Source organism: Oncorhynchus mykiss, chromosome 21 (assembly GCF_013265735.2).
Source record: "Oncorhynchus mykiss isolate Arlee chromosome 21, USDA_OmykA_1.1, whole genome shotgun sequence".
NCBI classification, from domain to species: domain Eukaryota; kingdom Metazoa; phylum Chordata; class Actinopteri; order Salmoniformes; family Salmonidae; genus Oncorhynchus; species Oncorhynchus mykiss.
The window spans coordinates 12365930-12386034 of NC_048585.1; the positions used below are offsets into that span (position 1 = coordinate 12365930).

The 20105-nt window shown below is 45.6% G+C and overlaps 1 protein-coding gene across 1 annotated transcript; it reads left to right on the forward strand.

Moving 5' to 3' along the window:
* The first annotated feature begins 2939 nt into the window (after positions 1 to 2939).
* LOC118943005 (prolactin-like) lies at positions 2940 to 18183 on the forward strand. Its single transcript, XM_036958473.1, is given in 5 exon segments — positions 2940 to 2964; positions 4759 to 4943; positions 10475 to 10582; positions 11018 to 11197; positions 17738 to 18183. Coding segments are annotated over 5 exon segments (699 nt in total). The 3' UTR covers positions 17939 to 18183.
* Positions 18184 to 20105: the final 1922 nt, after the last annotated feature.

The window sequence follows — 20105 nt, forward strand, 5'->3', positions numbered from 1 at the left end:
ACAGAACACTACGGTATACTACAGAGCACTACAGTGCACTACAGTACCCTACAGAACACTACAGTATACTACAGAACACTACAGTACACTACAGAACACTACAGAACACTACAGTACACTACAGAACACTACAGAACACTACAGAACACTACAGTACACTACAGAGCACTACAGAACACTACAGTACACTACAGTACACTACAGAACACTACAGAACACTACAGTACACTACAGAACACTACAGAAAACTACAGTACACTACAGTACACTACAGTACACTACGGTATACTACAGAGCACTACAGAACACTACAGAACACTACAGAACACTACAGAACAGTAGAAAACTACGGTACACTACAGTGCACTACAGAACACTACAGTACACTACAGAACACTACAGAACACTACAGAACACTACAGAACAGTAGAAAACTACAGTACACTACAGAACACTACAGAAAACTACAGTACACTACAGAACACTACAGAACACTACAGTACACTACAGTACACTACAGAACACTACAGAACACTACAGAAAACTACAGTACACTACAGAACACTACAGAACACTACAGAACACTACAATACACTACAGTGCACTACAGAACACTACAGAACACTACAATACACTACAGTACACTACAGAACACTATAGAACACTACAGAACACTACAGAACACTACAGTGCACTACAGAACACTACAGAACACTACAGAACACTACAGTACACTACAGAACACTACAGTACACTACAGAACTCTACAGTACACTACAGAACACTACAGTATACTACAGAACACTACAGAACACTACAGAGCACTACAGTGCACTACAGTACACTACAGAACACTACAGAACACTACAGTACACTACAGAACACTACAGAACACTACATAACACTACAGTACACTACAGAACACTACAGAACACTACATAACACTACAGCACACTACAGAACACTACAGAACACTACAGTACACTACAGAACACTACAGAACACTACAGTACACTACAGAACACTACAGAACAAGGACAGAGATAATATTGAAAACAATCAACAACAAGGTTTGCTTTCACTTATTGATCAATACATTGATCATTTAAATCAGGGATGTCAAAATCATTCCACAGAGTGCTGAGTGTCTGCAGGTTTTTGGTTTCAATTAAGACAGACTACCAGCTGAGGGGAGTTCCTTATTATGACTTATTACTTATTAGTGACCTTCATTTATCAATCAATTACAAGGGAGGAGCGAGAACCTGCAGACACGCGGCCCTCCGGGGAATGAGTTTAACACGTGGATGAAGTCATCACCATGTGAGAAACATGGGAGCTGGTCAGTGTGAATGGCAGTACCATACTCCTGTACACTACAGAACGCGGCCCTCCGTGGAATGAGTTTAACACGTGGATGAAGTCATCACCAGGTGAGAAACATGGGAGCTGGTCAGTGTGAATGGCAGTACCATACTCCTGTACACTACAGAACGCAGCCCTCTGTGGAATGAGTTTAACACGTGGATGAAGTCATCACCAGGTGAGAAACATGGGAGCTGGTCAGTGTGAATGGCAGTACCATACTACTGTACACTACAGAACGCAGCCCTCTGTGGAATGAGTTTAACACGTGGATGAAGTCATCACCATGTGAGAAACATGGGAGCTGGTCAGTGTGAATGGCAGTACCATACTACTGTACACTACAGAACGCGGCCCTCCGTGGAATGAGTTTAACACGTGGATGAAGTCATCACCATGTGAGAAACATGGGAGCTGGTCAGTGTGAATGGCAGTACCATACTCCTGTACACTACAGAACGCGGCCCTCCGTGGAATGAGTTTAACACGTGGATGAAGTCATCACCATGTGAGAAACATGGGAGCTGGTCAGTGTGAATGGCAGTACCATACTCCTGTACACTACAGAACGCAGCCCTCTGTGGAATGAGTTTAACACGTGGATGAAGTCATCACCATGTGAGAAACATGGGAGCTGGTCAGTGTGAATGGCAGTACCATACTACTGTACACTACAGAACGCAGCCCTCTGTGGAATGAGTTTAACACGTGGATGAAGTCATCACCATGTGAGAAACATGGGAGCTGGTCAGTGTGAATGGCAGTACCATACTCCTGTACACTACAGAACGCGGCCCTCCGTGGAATGAGTTTAACACGTGGATGAAGTCATCACCATGTGAGAAACATGGGAGCTGGTCAGTGTGAATGGCAGTACCATACTCCTGTACACTACAGAACGCAGCCCTCTGTGGAATGAGTTTAACACGTGGATGAAGTCATCACCATGTGAGAAACATGGGAGCTGGTCAGTGTGAATGGCAGTACCATACTACTGTACACTCTGAGATAAAAGGGTTCCAAAAGGGTTCCTTGGCTGTACACAAAGGAGAGCCCTCTTTGGTTCCAGGTAGAACCCTTTTGGGTTCCATGTAGAACCCTCTGTAGAAAGGTGTTCTACATGGAATCCAAAAGGGTTCTGGAACCAGAAAGGGTTCTTCAAAGGGTTCTCCTATGGGGACAGACGTGGAACCCTTTTAGGTTCTAGATAGCACCTTTTTTCTGAGCATCGCTTATGCACTTAACTAGCCTAATGAATGACAGTGAAACTGGTGAAGGGGCTGGGGGGTGAACTGAATGAGCATTTTCACCCTGTATCTGTCCTGATTTGTCCCGTCCGCTTTGGGCTGTGAAGCCGACTTCCATCATGATCTGATGAAAAAACAGAAAGAGAAAATTGAGGGCGAATGAAAACTCACGCAAACCTCTGTCTCTCTCTCCTCCCCTCCTAAATGATTGTGGTCATCACATGATGACAGAGAGAGAGACCCTTTCCTTAATACTCCTGGTCCCTTTAAATAGCTGCGTGTCACTGTACATCCTCCAGCTTCAAAAATACCACCAAGCAACACAGAATGTCCAGGAACAACATCAAACAAGGTAGCTACCTCTAAGAACAAGCCAGGCAGTGCATGCAGAGAGCAGGGAGCAGGGAGCAGGGAGCAGGGAGCAGGGAGCAGGGACCAGGGAGCAGGGAGCAGGGAGCAGGGAGCAGGGAGCAGGGAGCAGGGAGCAGGGAACAGGGAGCAGGGAGCAGGGAGCAGGGAGCAGGGACCAGGGAGCAGGGAGCAAAGACCAGGGACCAAGGACCAGGGACCAGGGAACAGGGAGCAGGGAGCAAGGACCAGGGACCAGGGACTAAGGACCAGGGACCAGGGAGCAAGGACCAGGGACCAGGGACCAGGGACCAGGGACCAGGGCGCAGGGACCAGGGACCAGGGACCAGGGACCAGGGAGCAGGGAGCAAGGACCAGGGAGCAGGGAACAGGGAGCAGGGTGCAAGGACCAGGGAGCAGGGACCAGGGACCAGGGACCAGGGACCAGGGACTGAGGAGCTATACATGCATGCCTCTGCCTGTGGAACTAGATTCTCTCCTCTGTTTACCACCTCTTCTTCCCTTTCTCTTTTCCTCTTCCTCCCTCAACCAGTCAGTCACTATCCAGTGTCAGTGTTGTCTCTCTTCATCCTCTTCTCCTTCTATTCCTCTGTCAGTGTCAGTGTTGTCTCTCTTCATCCTCTTCTCCTTCTATCCCTCTGTCAGTGTCAGTGTTGTCTCTCTTCATCCTCTTCTCCTTCTATTCCTCTGTCAGTGTCAGTGTTGTCTCTCTTCATCCTCTTCTCCTTCTATCCCTCTGTCAGTGTCAGTGTTGTCTCTCTTCATCCTCTTCTCCTTCTATTCCTCTGTCAGTGTCAATGTTGTCTCTCTTCATCCTCTTCTCCTTCTATTCCTCTGTCAGTGTCAGTGTTGTCTCTCTTCTCCTTCTATTCCTCTCTCAGTGTCAGTGTTGTCTCTCTTTTCTGTCTATTCCTCTGTCAGTGTCAGTGTTGTCTCTCTTCATCCTCTTCTCCTTCTATTCCTCTGTCAGTGTCAGTGTTGTCTCTTTTCTCCTTCTATTCCTCTGTCAGTGTCAGTGTTGTCTCTCTTCATCCTCTTCTCCTTCTATCCCTCTGTCAGTGTCAATGTTGTCTCTCTTCATCCTCTTCTCCTTCTATTCCTCTGTCAGTGTCAGTGTTGTCTCTTTTCTCCTTCTATTCTTCTGTCAGTGTCAGTGTTGTCTCTCTTCATCCTCTTCTCCTTCTATTCCTCTGTCAGTGTCAGTGTTGTCTCTTTTCTCCTTCTATTCCTCTGTCAGTGTCAGTGTTGTCTCTCTTCATCCTCTTCTCCTTCTATTCCTCTGTCAGTGTCAGTGTTGTCTCTTTTCTCCTTCTATTCCTCTGTCAGTGTCAGTGTTGTCTCTCTTCATCCTCTTCTCCTTCTATTCCTCTGTCAGTGTCAGTGTTGTCTCTTTTCTCCTTCTATCCCTCTGTCAGTGTCAGTGTTGTCTCTCTTCATCCTCTTCTCCTTCTATTCCTCTCTCAGTGTTCCCCTCTCCCTCCTGTCCTCATCCCTCTATCCTGCCCTTTCCTCCTTCTCATTGCTCTTCTCATTGTTCCCCTCTCCCTCTATATTTCCACCAGTTTGAGTGCTGCATCTGCCTTGTGAGACAGGATCCCATCCACACCTCTCTCTGTTCCTCTTCTCACTCTCTCTCTGCCAGTGTCAGTGCTGCTCCTGGCTGGTGAGAGGATCCTGTCCTCTCCCTCTATTGCCCTCCTCTCTCTCAACTCCTTCAACCTCCTCTCTATTTATCTCATCATCCTCATCCTTCTCCCTCTCTCCCTCTCTCTTCCAGTGTGGGCTCTGCTCATGGTGTTGCTGTGTGTGGAGCTGCGTGGCAGTGGCAGCGCGAGCGCGGCACCCATCTGTGTCCACGGCCAGGCGGGGTGCCACTTCCTCTCCCTGGCAGACCTCTTTGACCGGGTCATCCAGCACAGTGCCAGGATGCACAGCATCTCCAGTGACCTGCACTCTGAATTTGTAAGTCCCCTTATCTTTCTCTAGTATGCTCAAGGTTACCTCTTTCTTTTCTCTCGTTCTTTCTCTCTCTGTATCTCTGTCACTAATGACACAGTCCTAGTCTCTTTCTCTCTCTCTCTGTCTGTCTCTGTCACTAATGACACAGTCCTAGTCTCTTTCTCTCTCTCTCTGTCTGTCTCTGTCACTAATGACACAGTCCTAGTCTCTTTCTCTCTCTCTCTGTCTGTCTCTGTCACTAATGACACAGTCCTAGTCTCTTTCTCTCTCTCTCTGTCTGTCTCTGTCAATCATGACACAGTCCTAGTCTCTTTCTCTCTCTCTCTGTCTGTCTGTCTCTGTCACTAATGACACAGTCCTAGTCTCTTTCTCTCTCTCTCTGTCTGTCTCTGTCAATCATGACACAGTCCTAGTCTCTTTCTCTCTCTCTCTGTCTGTCTCTGTCACTAATGACACAGTCCTAGTCTCTTTCTCTCTCTCTCTGTCTGTCTCTGTCAATCATGACACAGTCCTAGTCTCTTTCTCTCTCTCTCTGTCTGTCTCTGTCACTAATGACACAGTCCTAGTCTCTTTCTCTCTCTCTCTGTCTGTCTCTGTCACTAATGACACAGTCCTAGTCTCTTTCTCTCTCTCTCTGTCTGTCTCTGTCACTAATGACACAGTCCTAGTCTCTTTCTCTCTCTCTCTGTCTGTCTCTGTCACTAATGACACAGTCCTCGTCTCTTTCTCTCTCTCTCTGTCTGTCTCTGTCACTAATGACAGAACCCACTATAACACTGTGTGGTTGTTGATGTGACATATTGGTTTGCGATAATCAGATGTATAAAAGAGGATTTTAAGATGGAAATCTTGACGTTAAGAACAACAGTCTTTCAACATGTCATGTAGCAGATCATTAAATCAAATCAAAGTGTATTTGTCATGTGCGCCGACCACAACAGGTGTCACCTTACAGTGAAATGCTTACTTACAGGCTCTAACCAATAGTGCAAAAAAGGTATTGGGTGAACAATAGGTAAGTAAAGAATGAAAAACAACAGTAAAAAGACACTGAAAAATAACAGTAGAGAGGCTATATACAGTAGCGAGGCTTTATACAGTAGCGAGCTATATACAGTAGCGAGAACAGTCTATGACTGGGGTGGCTGGGTCTTTGACCATTTTTAGGGCCTTCCTATGACATCGCCTGGTGTGGAGGTCCTGGATGGCAGGCAGCTTAGCCCCAGTGATGTACTGGGCTGTACGCACTACCCTCTGTAGTGCCTTGCGGTCGGAGGCCGAGCAATTGCCATATCAGGCAGTGATGCAACCAGCCAGAATGCTCTCGATGTTACAGCTGTAGAACGTTTTGAGGATCTCAGAACCCATGGCAAATCATTTTAGTTTCCTGAGGGGGAATAGGTTTTGATCTGCCCTCTTCACGACGGTCTTGGTGTGTTTGGACCATTCTAGTTTGTTGGTGAAGTGGAGACCAAGGAACTTGAAGCTCTCAACCTGCTCCACTACAGCCCCGTCAATGAGAATGGGGGCATACTCGGTCCTCCTTTTCCTGTAGTCCACAATCATCTCCTTAGTCTTGGTTATGTTGAGGGATAGGTTGTTATTCTGGCACCACCTGGCCAGGTCTCTGACCTCCTCCCTATACGCTGTCTCGTCGTTGTCAGTGATCAGGCCTACCACTGTTGTGTCGTCTGCAAACTTAATGATGGTGTTGGAGTCGTGCCTGGCCATACAGTCATGAGTGAACAGGGAGTACAGGAGGGGACTGAACACGCACCCCTGGGGGGCTCCAGTGTTGAGGATCAGCGTGGCAGATGTGCTGCTACCTACCCTTACAACATGGGGGCGGCCTGTCAGGAAGTCCAGGATCCAGTTGCAGAGGGAGGTGTTTAGTCCCAGGATCCTTAGCTTAGTGATGAGCTTTGAGGGTACTATGGTGTTTAACGCTGAGCTGTAGTCAATGAATAGCATTCTCACATAAGTGTTCCTTTTGTCCAGATGGGAAAGGGTAGTGTGGAGTGCAATAGAGATTGCATCATCTGTGGATCTGTTTGGGCGGTATGCAAATTGGAGTGGGTCTAGGGTTTCTGGGATAATGGTGTTGATGTGAGCCATTAACAGCCTTTCAAAGCACTGCATGTCTACGGACGTGAGTGCTATTGGTCTGTAGTCATTTAGGCAGGTTGCCTTTGTGTTCTTGGGCACAGGGACTATGGTGGTCTGCTTGAAACATGTTGGTATTACAGACTCAATCAAGGACATGTTGAAAATGTCAGTGAAGACACCTGCCAGTTGGTCAGCACATGCCCGGAGCACACGTCCTGGTAATCCGTCTGGCCCTACAGCCTTGTATATGTTGACCTGTTTATAGATCTTACTCACGTCGGCTACGGAGAGCGTGATCACACAGTCGTCCGGAACAGCTGATGCTCTCATGCATGCCTAAGTGTTGTTTTCCATGAAGCAAGCATAGAAGTGATTTAACTCGTCTAGTAGGCTCGTGTCACTGGGCAGCTCGCGGCTGTGCTTCCCTCTGTAATCTGTAATAGTTTGCAAGCCCTGCCACATAAGACGAGCATCGGAGCCGGTGTAGTATGATTCAATCTTAGCCCTGTATTGACGCTTTGCCTGTTTGATGGTTCGTCGCAGGGCATAGCAGGATTTATTGTAAGCTTCCGGGTTAGAGTCCCGCACCTTTAAAGCAGCAGCTCTGCCCTTTACCTCAATGCGAATGTTGCCTGTAATCCATGGCTTCTGGTTGGGGTATGTACGTACAGTCACTGTGGGGATGACATCCTCGACACACTTATTGATTAAGCCAGTGACTGATGTGGTGTACTCTTCAATACCATCGGAAGAATCCCAGAACATATTCCAGTCTGAGACAGCAAAGCAGTCCTGTAGTTTAGCATCTGCTGCATCTGTCACTGCTGCTTCCTGCTTTCATGTTTGCTTGTAAGCAGGAATCAGGAGGATAGAGTTGTGGTCGGATTTACCAAATGAAGGGCGAGGGAGAGCGTTGTATGTGTCTCTGTGTGTGGAGTACAGGTGATCTAGAATTTGTTTCCCTCTGGTTGCACATTTAACATGTTAATAGAAATTTGGTAGAACTTATTTAAGTTTCCCTGCATTAAAGACTATGGCCACTAGGAGCACCACCTCTGGGTGAGTGGTTTCCTGTTTGCTTATTTCCTTATACAGCTGACTGAGTGTGGTCTTAGCGCCAGCATCTGTCTGTGGTGGTAAATAAACAGCCACGAAAAGTATAGCTGAGAACTCTCTAGGCAAGTAGTGTGGCCTGCAATTTATCACAATATACTCTACTTCAGGCGATCAAAATCTAGAGACTTCCTTAGATTTTGTGCACCAGCTGTTGTTTACAAATATGCACAGACCCCCCCCCCCCCCCCCCCCCCCCTCGTCTTACCGGATTGTGCTGTTCTATCTTGCCGGTGCAGCGTATATCCCGCTAGCTGAATATCCATGTCGTCATTCAGCCACGGTTCTGTGAAACACAGGATATTACAGTTTTAGATGTCCCGTTGCTAGGATATTCGTGATCGTACCTCATCTAATTTATTGTCCAATGATTGCATGTTGGCGAGTAGTATTGACGGTAACGGCAGCTTTCCCTCTCGCCTTCTCCGCGTCCTCATGAGGCTTCCCGCTCGGTGTCCCGCTCAGTGTCCCGCTCGGTGTCCCGCTCGGTGTCCCCACGAGGCATCCCGCTCGGTGTCCCGCTCGGTGTCCCGCTCGGTGTCCCCACGAGGCATCCCGCTCGGTGTCCCGCTCGGTGTCCCGCTCGGTGTCCCCACGAGGCATCCCGCTCGGTGTCCCGCTCGGTGTCCCCTGTACCTGCGTTTCTTCCTCTTGCAAATAACGGGGATGTTGGCCCTGTTGGGTGTTTGGAGAATGTCCTGTGCGTCCTGCTTGTTGTAGAAAAATTATTTGTCTAATCCGAGGTGAGTGATCGCTGTCCTGATATCCAGAAGCTCTTTTCTGCTGTAAGATACGGTTGCAGAAATATTCAGTACAAAATAAGTTACAAATAACGCGGGGAAAAAACACATAATACCACAATTGGTTGGGCGCCTGTAAAACTGCTGCCAATTCCTTTTTTTTTGCTGGTTTCAATTTAGTAAGAGGAAATTGCATGATTAAAGTGATAGTTCACCCAAATGACAAAATAACATGTTGGTTTCCTTACCCTGTAAGCAGTCTATTGCCAAGGTAAGAGAGCAGTCTATTGCCAAGGTAAGAGAGCAGTCTATTGCCAAGATAAGACAGCAGTCTATTGCCAAGGTAAGACAGCAGTATATTGCCAAGGTAAGACAGCAGTCTATTGCCAAGATAAGACAACAGTCTATTGCCAAGGTAAGACAGCAGTCTATTGCCAAGGTAAGACAGCAGTCTATTGCCAAGGTCAGACAGCAGTCTATTGCCAAGGTAAGACAGCAGTCTATTGTCAAGGTAAGACAGCAGTCTATTGCCAAGATAAGACAGCAGTCTATTGCCAAGGTCAGACAGCAGTCTATTGCCAAGATAAGACAGCAGTCTATTGCCAAGGTAAGACAGCAGTATATTGCCAAGGTAAGACAGCAGTCTATTGCCAAGATAAGACAACAGTCTATTGCCAAGGTAAGACAGCAGTCTATTGCCAAGGTAAGACAGCAGTCTATTGCCAAGGTAAGACAGCAGTCTATTGCCAAGATAAGACAGCAGTCTATTGCCAAGGTAAGAGAGCAGCCTATTGCCAAGATAAGACATTTGTCTATTGTCAAGGTAAGACAGCAGTCTATTGCCAAGGTTAGACAGCAGTCTATTGCCAAGGTTAGACAGCAGTCTATTGCCAAGGTTAGACAGCAGTCTATTGCCAAGGTAAGACAGCAGTCTATTGCCAAGGTAAGACAGCAGTCTATTGCCAAGGTAAGACAGCAGTCTATTTCCATGGTAAGACAGCAGTCTATTGCGAAGGTAAGACAGCAGTCTATTGTCAAGGTAAGACAGCAGTCTATTGTCAAGGTCAGACAGCAGTCTATTGCCAAGGTAAGACAGCAGTCTATTGCCAAGGTAAGACAGCAGTCTATTTCCATGGTAAGACAGCAGTCTATTGCCAAGGTCAGACAGCAGTCTATTGCCAAGGTAAGACAGCAGTCTATTGCCAAGGTAAGACAGCAGTCTATTTCCATGGTAAGACAGCAGTCTATTGCCAAGGTAAGACAGCAGTCTATTGCCAAGGTTAGACAGCAGTCTATTGCCAAGGTTAGACAGCAGTCTATTGCCAAGGTTAGACAGCAGTCTATTGCCAAGGTTAGACAGCAGTCTATTGCCAAGGTTAGACAGCAGTCTATTATAATTTTGTGATTTGGGTGAACTATCCCTTTAAAGGTTCTACAAGCTTTCTGTTTCTTTGCTTTCGAAGGCTTTGCTCTTCAGAGATGCAGCTCCTTTGACTCGCTGACCTTTTGCTTTCTACCTACGTCTTCCCTGTCAACTAAATTCTTCTTTCTCTCCTTTCTTCTTCCCTCCGTCAGGAGCAATATGTTCTGCCAAGCAGAAATCATATTGGCAGGATAAACCGCCACTGCCATACAGCCACCATACTAACCCCTAATGGCAAAGAGAACGCGCAGAGACTGGCTGTGAGTCTTATACAACTCTGTTTAATCAACTATTGTTTACCATAGTACTACCCCTCTCTGCTTCCTGTAGTAACCTTGTCTGTTCCCTGATGGTACTACCCCTCTCTGCTTCCTGTAGTAACCTTGTATGTTCACTGATGGTACTACCCCTCTCTGCTTCCTGTAGTAACCTTGTCTGTTCCATGAGAGTACTACCCCTCTCTGCTTCCTGTAGTAACCTTGTCTGTTCCCTGAGAGTACTACCCCTCTCTGCTTCCTGTAGTAACCTTGTCTGTTCCCTGAGGGTACTACCCCTCTCTGCTTCCTGTAGTACCCATGTCTGTCTCCAGATGTAGACTGCTTCTATGTCTTTGCTTGTGTCTGTCTTCTCTCTTTCAACACTCAATAACCAACTCTACAAGAACATACAATTCTACTCGCTCTCTCTCTCCTCAGAGAGAGGAGTTAACGGAGGTGATTCTGAAGCTGCTGGTAGCATGGAAGGATCCTCTGTGGCAGTTCCACCAGAACATGGTTCACCAGGATGACTTCAACAACTTCAGCTCCAACAAAGCACTGGAGATGAGCTACATGGTGCACGAGCTCCGCAAGGGAGTCGAGAAGGTGGCTGATAAGGTAAGAGAAAGATGGGGGGAGAAGATGGCTGATAGGGTAAGAGGAAGACGGGGGGAGAAGATGGCTGATAGGGTAAGAGGAAGACGGGGGGGAGATAGTGGCTGATAGGGTAAGAGGAAGACGGGGGGAGAAGATGGCTGATAGGGTAAGAGGAAGACGGGGGGGAGATAGTGGCTGATAGGGTAAGAGGAAGACGGGGGGAGAAGATGGCTGATAGGGTAAGAGGAAGACGGGGGGAGAAGATGGCTGATAGGGTAAGAGGAAGACGGGGGGAGAAGATGGCTGATAGGGTAAGAGGAAGACGGGGGGAGATAGTGGCTGACAGGATAAGAGGAAGACGGGGGGAGAAGATGGCTGACAGGATAAGAGGAAGACGGGGGGAGAAGATGGCTGACAGGATAAGAGGAAGACGGGGGAAGATAGTGGCTGATAGGGTAAGAGGAAGACGGGGGGAGAAGATGGCTGACAGGATAAGAGGAAGACGGGGGGAGAAGATGCCTGACAGGATAAGAGGAAGACGGGGGAAGATAGTGGCTGATAGGGTAAGAGGAAGATAAGTGAAGGTGGCTGATAGGTTAAGAGAAATATGGAGGGAGAAGGTGGCTGATAGGGCAAGAGGAAGATGGGGGGAGAAGGTGGCTGATAGGGTATGGGACGGTTGAGCTAGCATAGGCTAATGCGATTAGCATGAGGTTGTAAGTATCAAGAAAATTTCACAGGACATAGACATATCTGATATTGGCAGAAAGCTTAAATTCTTGTTAATCTAACCGCACTGTCCAATTTACAGTAGCTAATACACTAAAATAATACCATGCTATTGTTTGAGGAGAGTGCACAGTTATGAACATGAAAAGTTATTAATAAACCAATTAAGCACATTTGGGCAGTCTTAATACAACATTTTGAACATAAATGCAATGTTTCATTGGATCAGTCGGGGCGGCAGGGTAGCCTAGTAGTTAGAGCATTGGGCTAGTAATCAAAAGGTTTCATGTTCAAATCTCCGAGCTGACAAGGTACAAATCTGTCGTTCTGCCCCTGAACAAGGCAGTTCCTAGGCCATCATTGAAAATAGGAATTTGTTCTTAACTGACCTGCCTAGTAAAATAAAAGTCTAGAACTTTGCATAAACACTGCTGCCATCTAGTGACCAACATCTAAATAGTGCCTGGACTGGAAAAATGCATTTGTCTTGCATTTCAAAGATGATGGTACAAAAAAAATACAAAAAAACGCATTTTTCTTTTACCAGATCTAATGTGTTATATTCTACTACATTCATTTCACATTTACACAAACTTCAAAGTGTTTCCTTTCAAAGGGAATCAAGAATATCAATGTCCTTGCTTCAGGTCCTGAGCTACCGGCAGGGTAGCCTAGTGGTTAGAGCGTTGGACTAGTAACCGGAAGGTTGCGAGTTCAAACCCCCGAGCTGACAAGGTACAAATCTGTCGTTCTGCCCCTGAACAGGCAGTTAACCCACTGTTCCCAGGCCGTCATTGAAAATAAGAATTTGTTCTTAACTGACTTGCCTGGTTAAATAAAGGTAAAAAAAAAATTTAAAAAGGGGCGGATCCTTCTACATAAACATTTCTACTTGACTGAGGCTCAATTCTAGAAAATAATCATCACTTGAATCCATCATTACTATTTGTTAAGATGATTATGTTAAACATTGCCTATGGCTTTATGTAAGAGTTATAATGTGACTGAATGAATCACAGAGAGAGAGAGAGAGAGAGAGAGAGAGAGAGAGAGAGAGAGAGAGAGAGAGAGAGAGAGAGAGAGAGAGAGAGAGAGCAAATTAAAGCAAATAAGACAGAGTTAGCCTTGAGCATATTATAGTGAAAAGAGAGTCCTATAGCAGCTTGATCCCTAGTGACATTGTGTAGACTGATGTTGACACCACCACTGAGTCAGTGACGAATGGAGATGCCAACCAGGATGTCACTAGACAATCCTCGCTCTGCTACTGGGTTGGCATGTGATAACTCACGAGAGAAGGAACACACACACACACACACCTCATGTTGCAATATGTACAGAAAGTAAAATTCCTTGTCTCTAACAATCCACTGTCTGTGTCTCTCTCTCTCAGATGCAGCACCTGGGGATGATCAGTAACTCCCTGAGTGGCCTGTCCTCCCCTGAGGCCTTGGACACCTCGTCAGACACCAGCGGTGAGTCCCAGGCCATGAGCGACCACGACCTACTCTACTGCTTCAGACGGGACTCCAACAAGGTCCAGAACTACCTGAAGATCCTCAAGTGCAGGATCGTACCTGAGAACGGATGCTGAGATGTGAAGACAAGACAAGAGGCGTGACTTTCACAAGCTACCGTGTCAATCAAGGAAATCAAGGACACATCATGAATAGACACGATGATAAGACCGAGAGAAGAGATTGGGACTGTGGCACTTTCCTCCTCCTGACAAGTCCAACGATAACTTCCACCAGCGACAATGTCTTAATGTCTTCTATGTACTGTATTTATGTCATGTCACAGAGAAATATAGTACAGATGTAAGATCTTAATCTGATCACCCTGTTGCAGGGGAAAACTTTCCTGCAATGCAGTCCATTTTAAACATGTAGGTTATTTGAGGTTTCAAAAAGGCTTCTGAAGTTCATCATTTCCTTGATTTGATTTTCCCTAACGAAAAATGTGTCAAGCCATACAAAAAATATCATGAATTATAATCCACGTAATAATTCACATTTACTTTGCTGCAGGATTATTTTCCTTCTGTAGAAAACTGGCTCAAATTAAATCCTACACCTGTATGTAACTTATCTTGATGATGAAAACTTGAATTTTCTCTCAGAGTTTGGGAGGCAGAGCCACTGGAGTAGAATACCATAATTACTGCCATGACCATATCACCTTTAGGTTTAGAGTACATGCATGTTTCATATAATGAATCCATTTCATGTTGTAAATGTACATTTTCAAGAGGGAGATGGGCTGTAACTCAGAAAGAATTTCATGGAAATGAACTAATATGTTGTTTATTTTTTATTTCTAAGACCAACTAGACATGAAATGTTCTTTAAAATAAATACATTGTGATAAAATCAGAACTCAGAACTCTATTGTGATTGATTGTGTGTGTGTGTGTGTGTGTGTGTGTGTGTGTGTGTGTGTGTGTGTGTGTAAGAGGTTTACTGGGTTTGACGTACCAAGTGGACCAAGTGGAGGCTGCTATAACAGCCTCCACTCTTCTGGGAAGGTTTTCCACTAGCTGTTAGAACATTGCTGCTATAACAGCCTCCACTCTTCTGGGAAGGTTTTCCACTAGCTGTTAGAACATTGCTGCTATAACAGCCTCCACTCTTCTGGGAAGGTTTTCCACTAGCTGTTAGAACATTGCTGCTATAACAGCCTCCACTCTTCTGGGAAGGTTTTCCACTAGCTGTTAGAACATTGCTGCTATAACAGCCTCCACTCTTCTGGGAAGGTTTTCCACTAGCTGTTAGAACATTGCTGCTATAACAGCCTCCACTCTTCTGGGAAGGTTTTCCACTAGCTGTTAGAACATTGCTGCTATAACAGCCTCCACTCTTCTGGGAAGGTTTTCCACTAGCCGTTAGAACATTGCTGCTATAACAGCCTCCACTCTTCTGGGAAGGTTTTCCACTAGCTGTTAGAACATTGCTGCGGGGACTTGCTTCCATTCAGCCACAAGAGCATTAGTGATGTCGGACACCGATGTTGGGCGATTAGGTCTGGCTCGCAGTCAGCATTCCAATTCATCCCAAGTGTGTTCAATGGAGTTTAGGTCAGGGTTCTGTGCAAGCCAGTCAAGTTCTTCCACACCGATCTCAACAAACCATTTCTGTATGGACCTCACTTTTAAGATTTTCCTTTACTAGAACTAAGGAGCCCGAATCAAGAGAAACTTCCCCAGGCCATTATTCCTCCTCCACCATACTTCACAGTAGGCATTATATATATTTGGGCAGGTAGCGTTCTCCTGGCATCCGCCAAACCCGGCCATGGAAACCTATGTCATGAAGCTCCCAAAGAACAGTTCTTGCGCTGATGTGACTTCCAGAGGCAGTTTTGAACTCGATACTGAGTGTTGCTACCGAAGACAGATGACCTTTACGCATTACGTGCTTCAGAACTCAGCGGCCCATTTCTGTGAGCTCGTGTGGCCTTGTGTGCTCAGAGATGTTTCCACTTCACAATAATAGCACTTACAGTTGACCGCGGCAGCTCTAGCAGGGCAGAAATTTGACCGACTGACATGTTGGAAAGGTGGCATCCTGTGACGGTGCCACTTTGAAAGTCACTGATCTCACCAGTACGGCCATTCTACTGCCAATGTTTGTCTATGGAGATTGCATGGCTGTGTGCTTGACTTTATACACCTGTCGGGAACGGTGTGGCTGAAATAGCCGAATCCACTCATTTGAAGGGGTGTCCATATACTTTTGTATATATAGTGTATCTGATAACTAATGTATTATTATATCACACACCAATTAAGTAATATTAATATCTTTATGAGCTCATAATTATACAATTAACATTTATACTGAAGGCAGCTCAATTCTAGAAAACAATCATCACTTAAATCCATCTTTACTATTTGTTGTTAATATGATTACGTTGAATATTGCCTATGGCTAAGAGTTATAATGTGAAATGTCTCACAGATGACAAAGTGCTTATGTCACTAAATGAATCACAGAGATGGGTGGGAGAAAGAAGGATAGAAAGAGAGAGAGAAAGTGAGAGATAGGGAGAGGTAAAGAATGAAAATAAGGCAGAGTTAGCCTTGAGCATACATGCTATAGTGACAGTGAGTGAGTGTGAGAGAGAGAATGAAATAAAGATATATATAGTGTGAGTGAGAAAGCAAATTAAAGCAAATAAGACAGAGTTAGCCTTGAGCATATTATAGTGAAAAGAGAGTCCTATAGCAGCTTGATCCCTAGTGACATTGTGTAGACTGATGTTGACACCACCACTGAGTCAGTGACGAATGCAGATGCCAACCAAGATGTCACTAGACAATCCTCGCTCTGCTACTGGGTTGGCATGTGATAACTCACGAGAGAAGGCACACACACACACACACACACACACACACACACACACACACACACACACACACACACACACACACGCACACACACACACACACAGACACAGACACACCTCATAATGCAAAACAGTTGAAGTCGGAAGTTTACATACACCTTAGCCAAATAAATTTAAACTCAGTTTTTCACAATTCCAGTTCCCTGTCTTAGGTCAGTTAGAATCACCACTTTATTTTAAGAATGTGAAATGTCAGAATAAGAGCAGAGAGAATTATTTATTTCAGCTTGTAATTATTTCATCCAATTCCCAGTGGGTCAGAAGTTTACATACACTCAATTAGTATTTGGTAGCATTGCCTTTAAATTGTTTAACTTGGGTCAAACGTTTTGGGTAGCCTACCACAAGCTTCCCACAATAAGTTAGGTGAATTTTGGTCCATTCCTCCTGACAGAGCTGGTGTAACTGAGTCAGGTTTGTAGGCCTCCTTGCTCACACACGCTTTTTCAGTTCTGCCCACAAATAATTTTCTATAGGTCTATAGGTCAGGGCTTTGTGATGGCCACTCCAATGCCTTGACTTTGTTGTCCTTTAGCCATTTTGCCACAACTTTGGAAGTATGCTTGGGGTCATTGTCCATTTGGAAGACCCATTTGCGACCAAGCTTTAACTTCCTGACTGATGTCTTGAGATGTTGCTTCAATATATCCACATCATTTTCCTGTGGCCTTTCAGGTTATGTTGATATAGGACTCGTTTTACTGTGGCTATAGATACTTTTGTACCTGTTTCCTCCAGCATCTTCACAAGTTCCTTTGCTGTTGTTCTGGGATTGATTTGCACTTTTCGCACCAAAGTACGTTCATCTCTAGGAGACAGAACGCGTCTCCTTCCTGAGCGGTATGATGGCTGCGTGGTCCCATGGTGTTTATACTTGCGTACGTACTATTGTTTGTACAGATGAACGTGGTGCCTTCAGGCGTTTGGGAAGGATGAACCAGACTTGTGGAGGTCTACAATTTTTTTCTGAGGTCTTGGCTGATTTCTTTTGATTTTCCCATAATGTCAAGCACAGTGGCACTGAGTTTGAAGGTAGGCCTTGAAATACATCCACAGGTACACCTCCGACTGACTCAAATGATGTCAATTAGCCTATCAGAAGCTTCTAAAAACGACATAATTTTCTGGAATTTTCCAAGCTTTAAACTTCTGACCCACAGGAATTGTGATACAGTGAATTATAAGTGAAATAATCTGTCTGTAAACAATTGTTGGACGAATTACTTGTGTCATGCATGAAGTAGATGTCCTAACTGTCTTGCCAAAATTAGATTGTTACCAAGAAATTTGTGGAGTGGTTGAAAAACAAGTTTTAATGACTCCAACCTAAGTATGTATGTATGTAAACTTCTGACTTCAACTGTATGTACAGAAAGTAAAATTCCTTATCTCTGGCAATCCACTGTCTGTGTCCCTCTCTCTCAGATGCAGCACCTGGGGATGATCAGTAACACCCTGAGTGGCCTGTCCTCCCCTGAGGCCTTGGACCCCTCATCAGACACCTGAGGAGAGTCCCAGGCCATGAGCGACCACGACCTACTCTACTGCTTCAGACGGGACTCCAACAAGGTCCAGAACTACCTGAAGATCCTCAAGTGCAGGATCGTACCTGAGAACGGATGCTGAGATGTGAAGACAAGAGAAGAGGCGTGACATTCACAAGCTACCGTGTCAATCAAGGAAATCAAGGACACATCATGAATAGACACGATGATAAGACCGAGAGAAGAGACTGGGACTGTGGCACTTTCCTCCTCCTAACAAGTCCAACGATAACTTCCACCAGCGACAATGTCTTAATGTCTTCTATGTACTGTATTTATGTCATGTCACAGAGAAATATAGTACAGATGTAAGATCTTAATCTGATCACCCTGTTGCAGGAAATGTAGTGTATTTGAGGGTACTGGAGGACTGGAGTTGAGAACCACTGGCCAAAGGTATCTGCTAAGTGTCATGGATGCAGGCTTTTACTCCAGCCGATGCTGCAACAAACTCAGTCTAACCAATGAAATGTTGATTGAAGACTATGATTGGTTAAATAGTTGAATCAGATGTACTAACACTTCTTCTGTGGATCAGATTGAACACCCCCTGGCAGAGGCAAAGAATGGATTAAAGGACAAGTTCCCTTTTTTGAAACAATCTGTATTTTGGATGGCATGTTATAGTATCGTCCAGACACTCTTTGACTTTGAGAAATGTCTCTAAACAGCGATAGACATCCCTCATGCTTGTTCTGCAGTTGGACGGGCACAGATAAAACATGAACAAAGGCTCCAAAAACACCCAAATACTGGTAGTGATGCAGGGCTTTATGTTGTACACATGACTTTGTGTCATTCCAAACTTTATCTGCAGCGTTATGTTCCATTCTGTTGGAGCCAAACTTCTCCGTCTAGCCAGGGCTTGCGCACACTGAAAAGGTTAGAGGGCTACAAGGAGAAGTATCGCTCGAGGCCAACAGAATGGAGTTTGGCGTTGCGGATGAAGTTCGGAATGACCCAATTTCATGATCAACGCATTGAAGCTCGAAGTTGCACGTGCAGAGGCTATACACGCAGCTGGGAGTGAGTCAACCTCTGTGAGAGCACTGATGGTAACATTACACACCCTTACACTGAAAACCGTCATGCTGCTGAAACAAATGAATCCATATCCTTCCTAGGAGCTAGCTCCACTCTGGCAGCGCTGTGTCTGCGTCAGACTTCTCCTAGACACGCCCGGGGCTCCAGTGTGTGCCATGCAGTGGGTATGACGCTCAGACACGGTCTGGCTGCCTACTGACTGGCTGCTCCACTGATCAAAGGCGACTTCTAGTACTTCAGTCGGGAGTCATTGGCTCAGGCTGCCAGGCTTCTAACATATGTTTCCCAAGTGACGCAGGGAGAAAAGAAGACAGTGGGACAGGACCCATAGAAACACGATGGAAGGGAACGAGGGACGACGCGATGGGGGTCGGGTAGCGGAGAGGCGGAGGGGGGGATCAGATGGGCAGGGGGAAAGGGGCTGCTTGAGGACCCACAGAAAGATGGGGAACGGGGGACAGGATGACACTGGCACACACTGTTTCTTAAACACCCAGGCACTTCCTGTGTCAGTCTAATTTGGGTCTGAGCTATGATCTCAATGCAAAGCCATGACAGATGCTAAATTATCTAATATAAGCTCATATTGCGTCAGTCGCTCTTCACATTCATTAGCCAAGACAAAATAAAGACATTAGAATAAATAATGACCTAAATTGCCATTGGAATGCCGTCGGAACATGATAATTGAAAAGCGTACAACAGACTCATCCAAACAGTTTATCATTAGAAAGAGCTGTGTGTGTGTGTTTGGTTTTAGCTTCCCTGTGGGGACCAGAAATCCTCACAAGGATAGAAAAACAAGGAAAATTCAGACAAGTGGGGACATTTCGCCTGTCCCCACAAAGAAAAAAGGGTTAGGGTTACAATTAGGGTTAGGGGGTAGGTTTTTTGAGTTAGGGGTTAATGTTAGGGTAAGGTTTAGGGGAAATCGGATTTTGAATGTAGACCTCTAACCTTTTTGTTTGGTCCCCGCAAGGATAGTAAAACAAACTGTGTGTGTGTGTGTGCGTGCGTGCGTGCGTGTGTGTGTGCGTGCGTGCGTGCGCGCGTATGGCATGACTCATGACATTGTTTTCCCCTCTAAGAATGCCATTTGTTCTTTGGTCAGCCAAGTAAACTAATTGAATGACGTCTTAACTTTACAAAACAAACCATTTACTAGATGTTAGGTTCGGACAGGATACATCTAGGAGAGAGAGAGA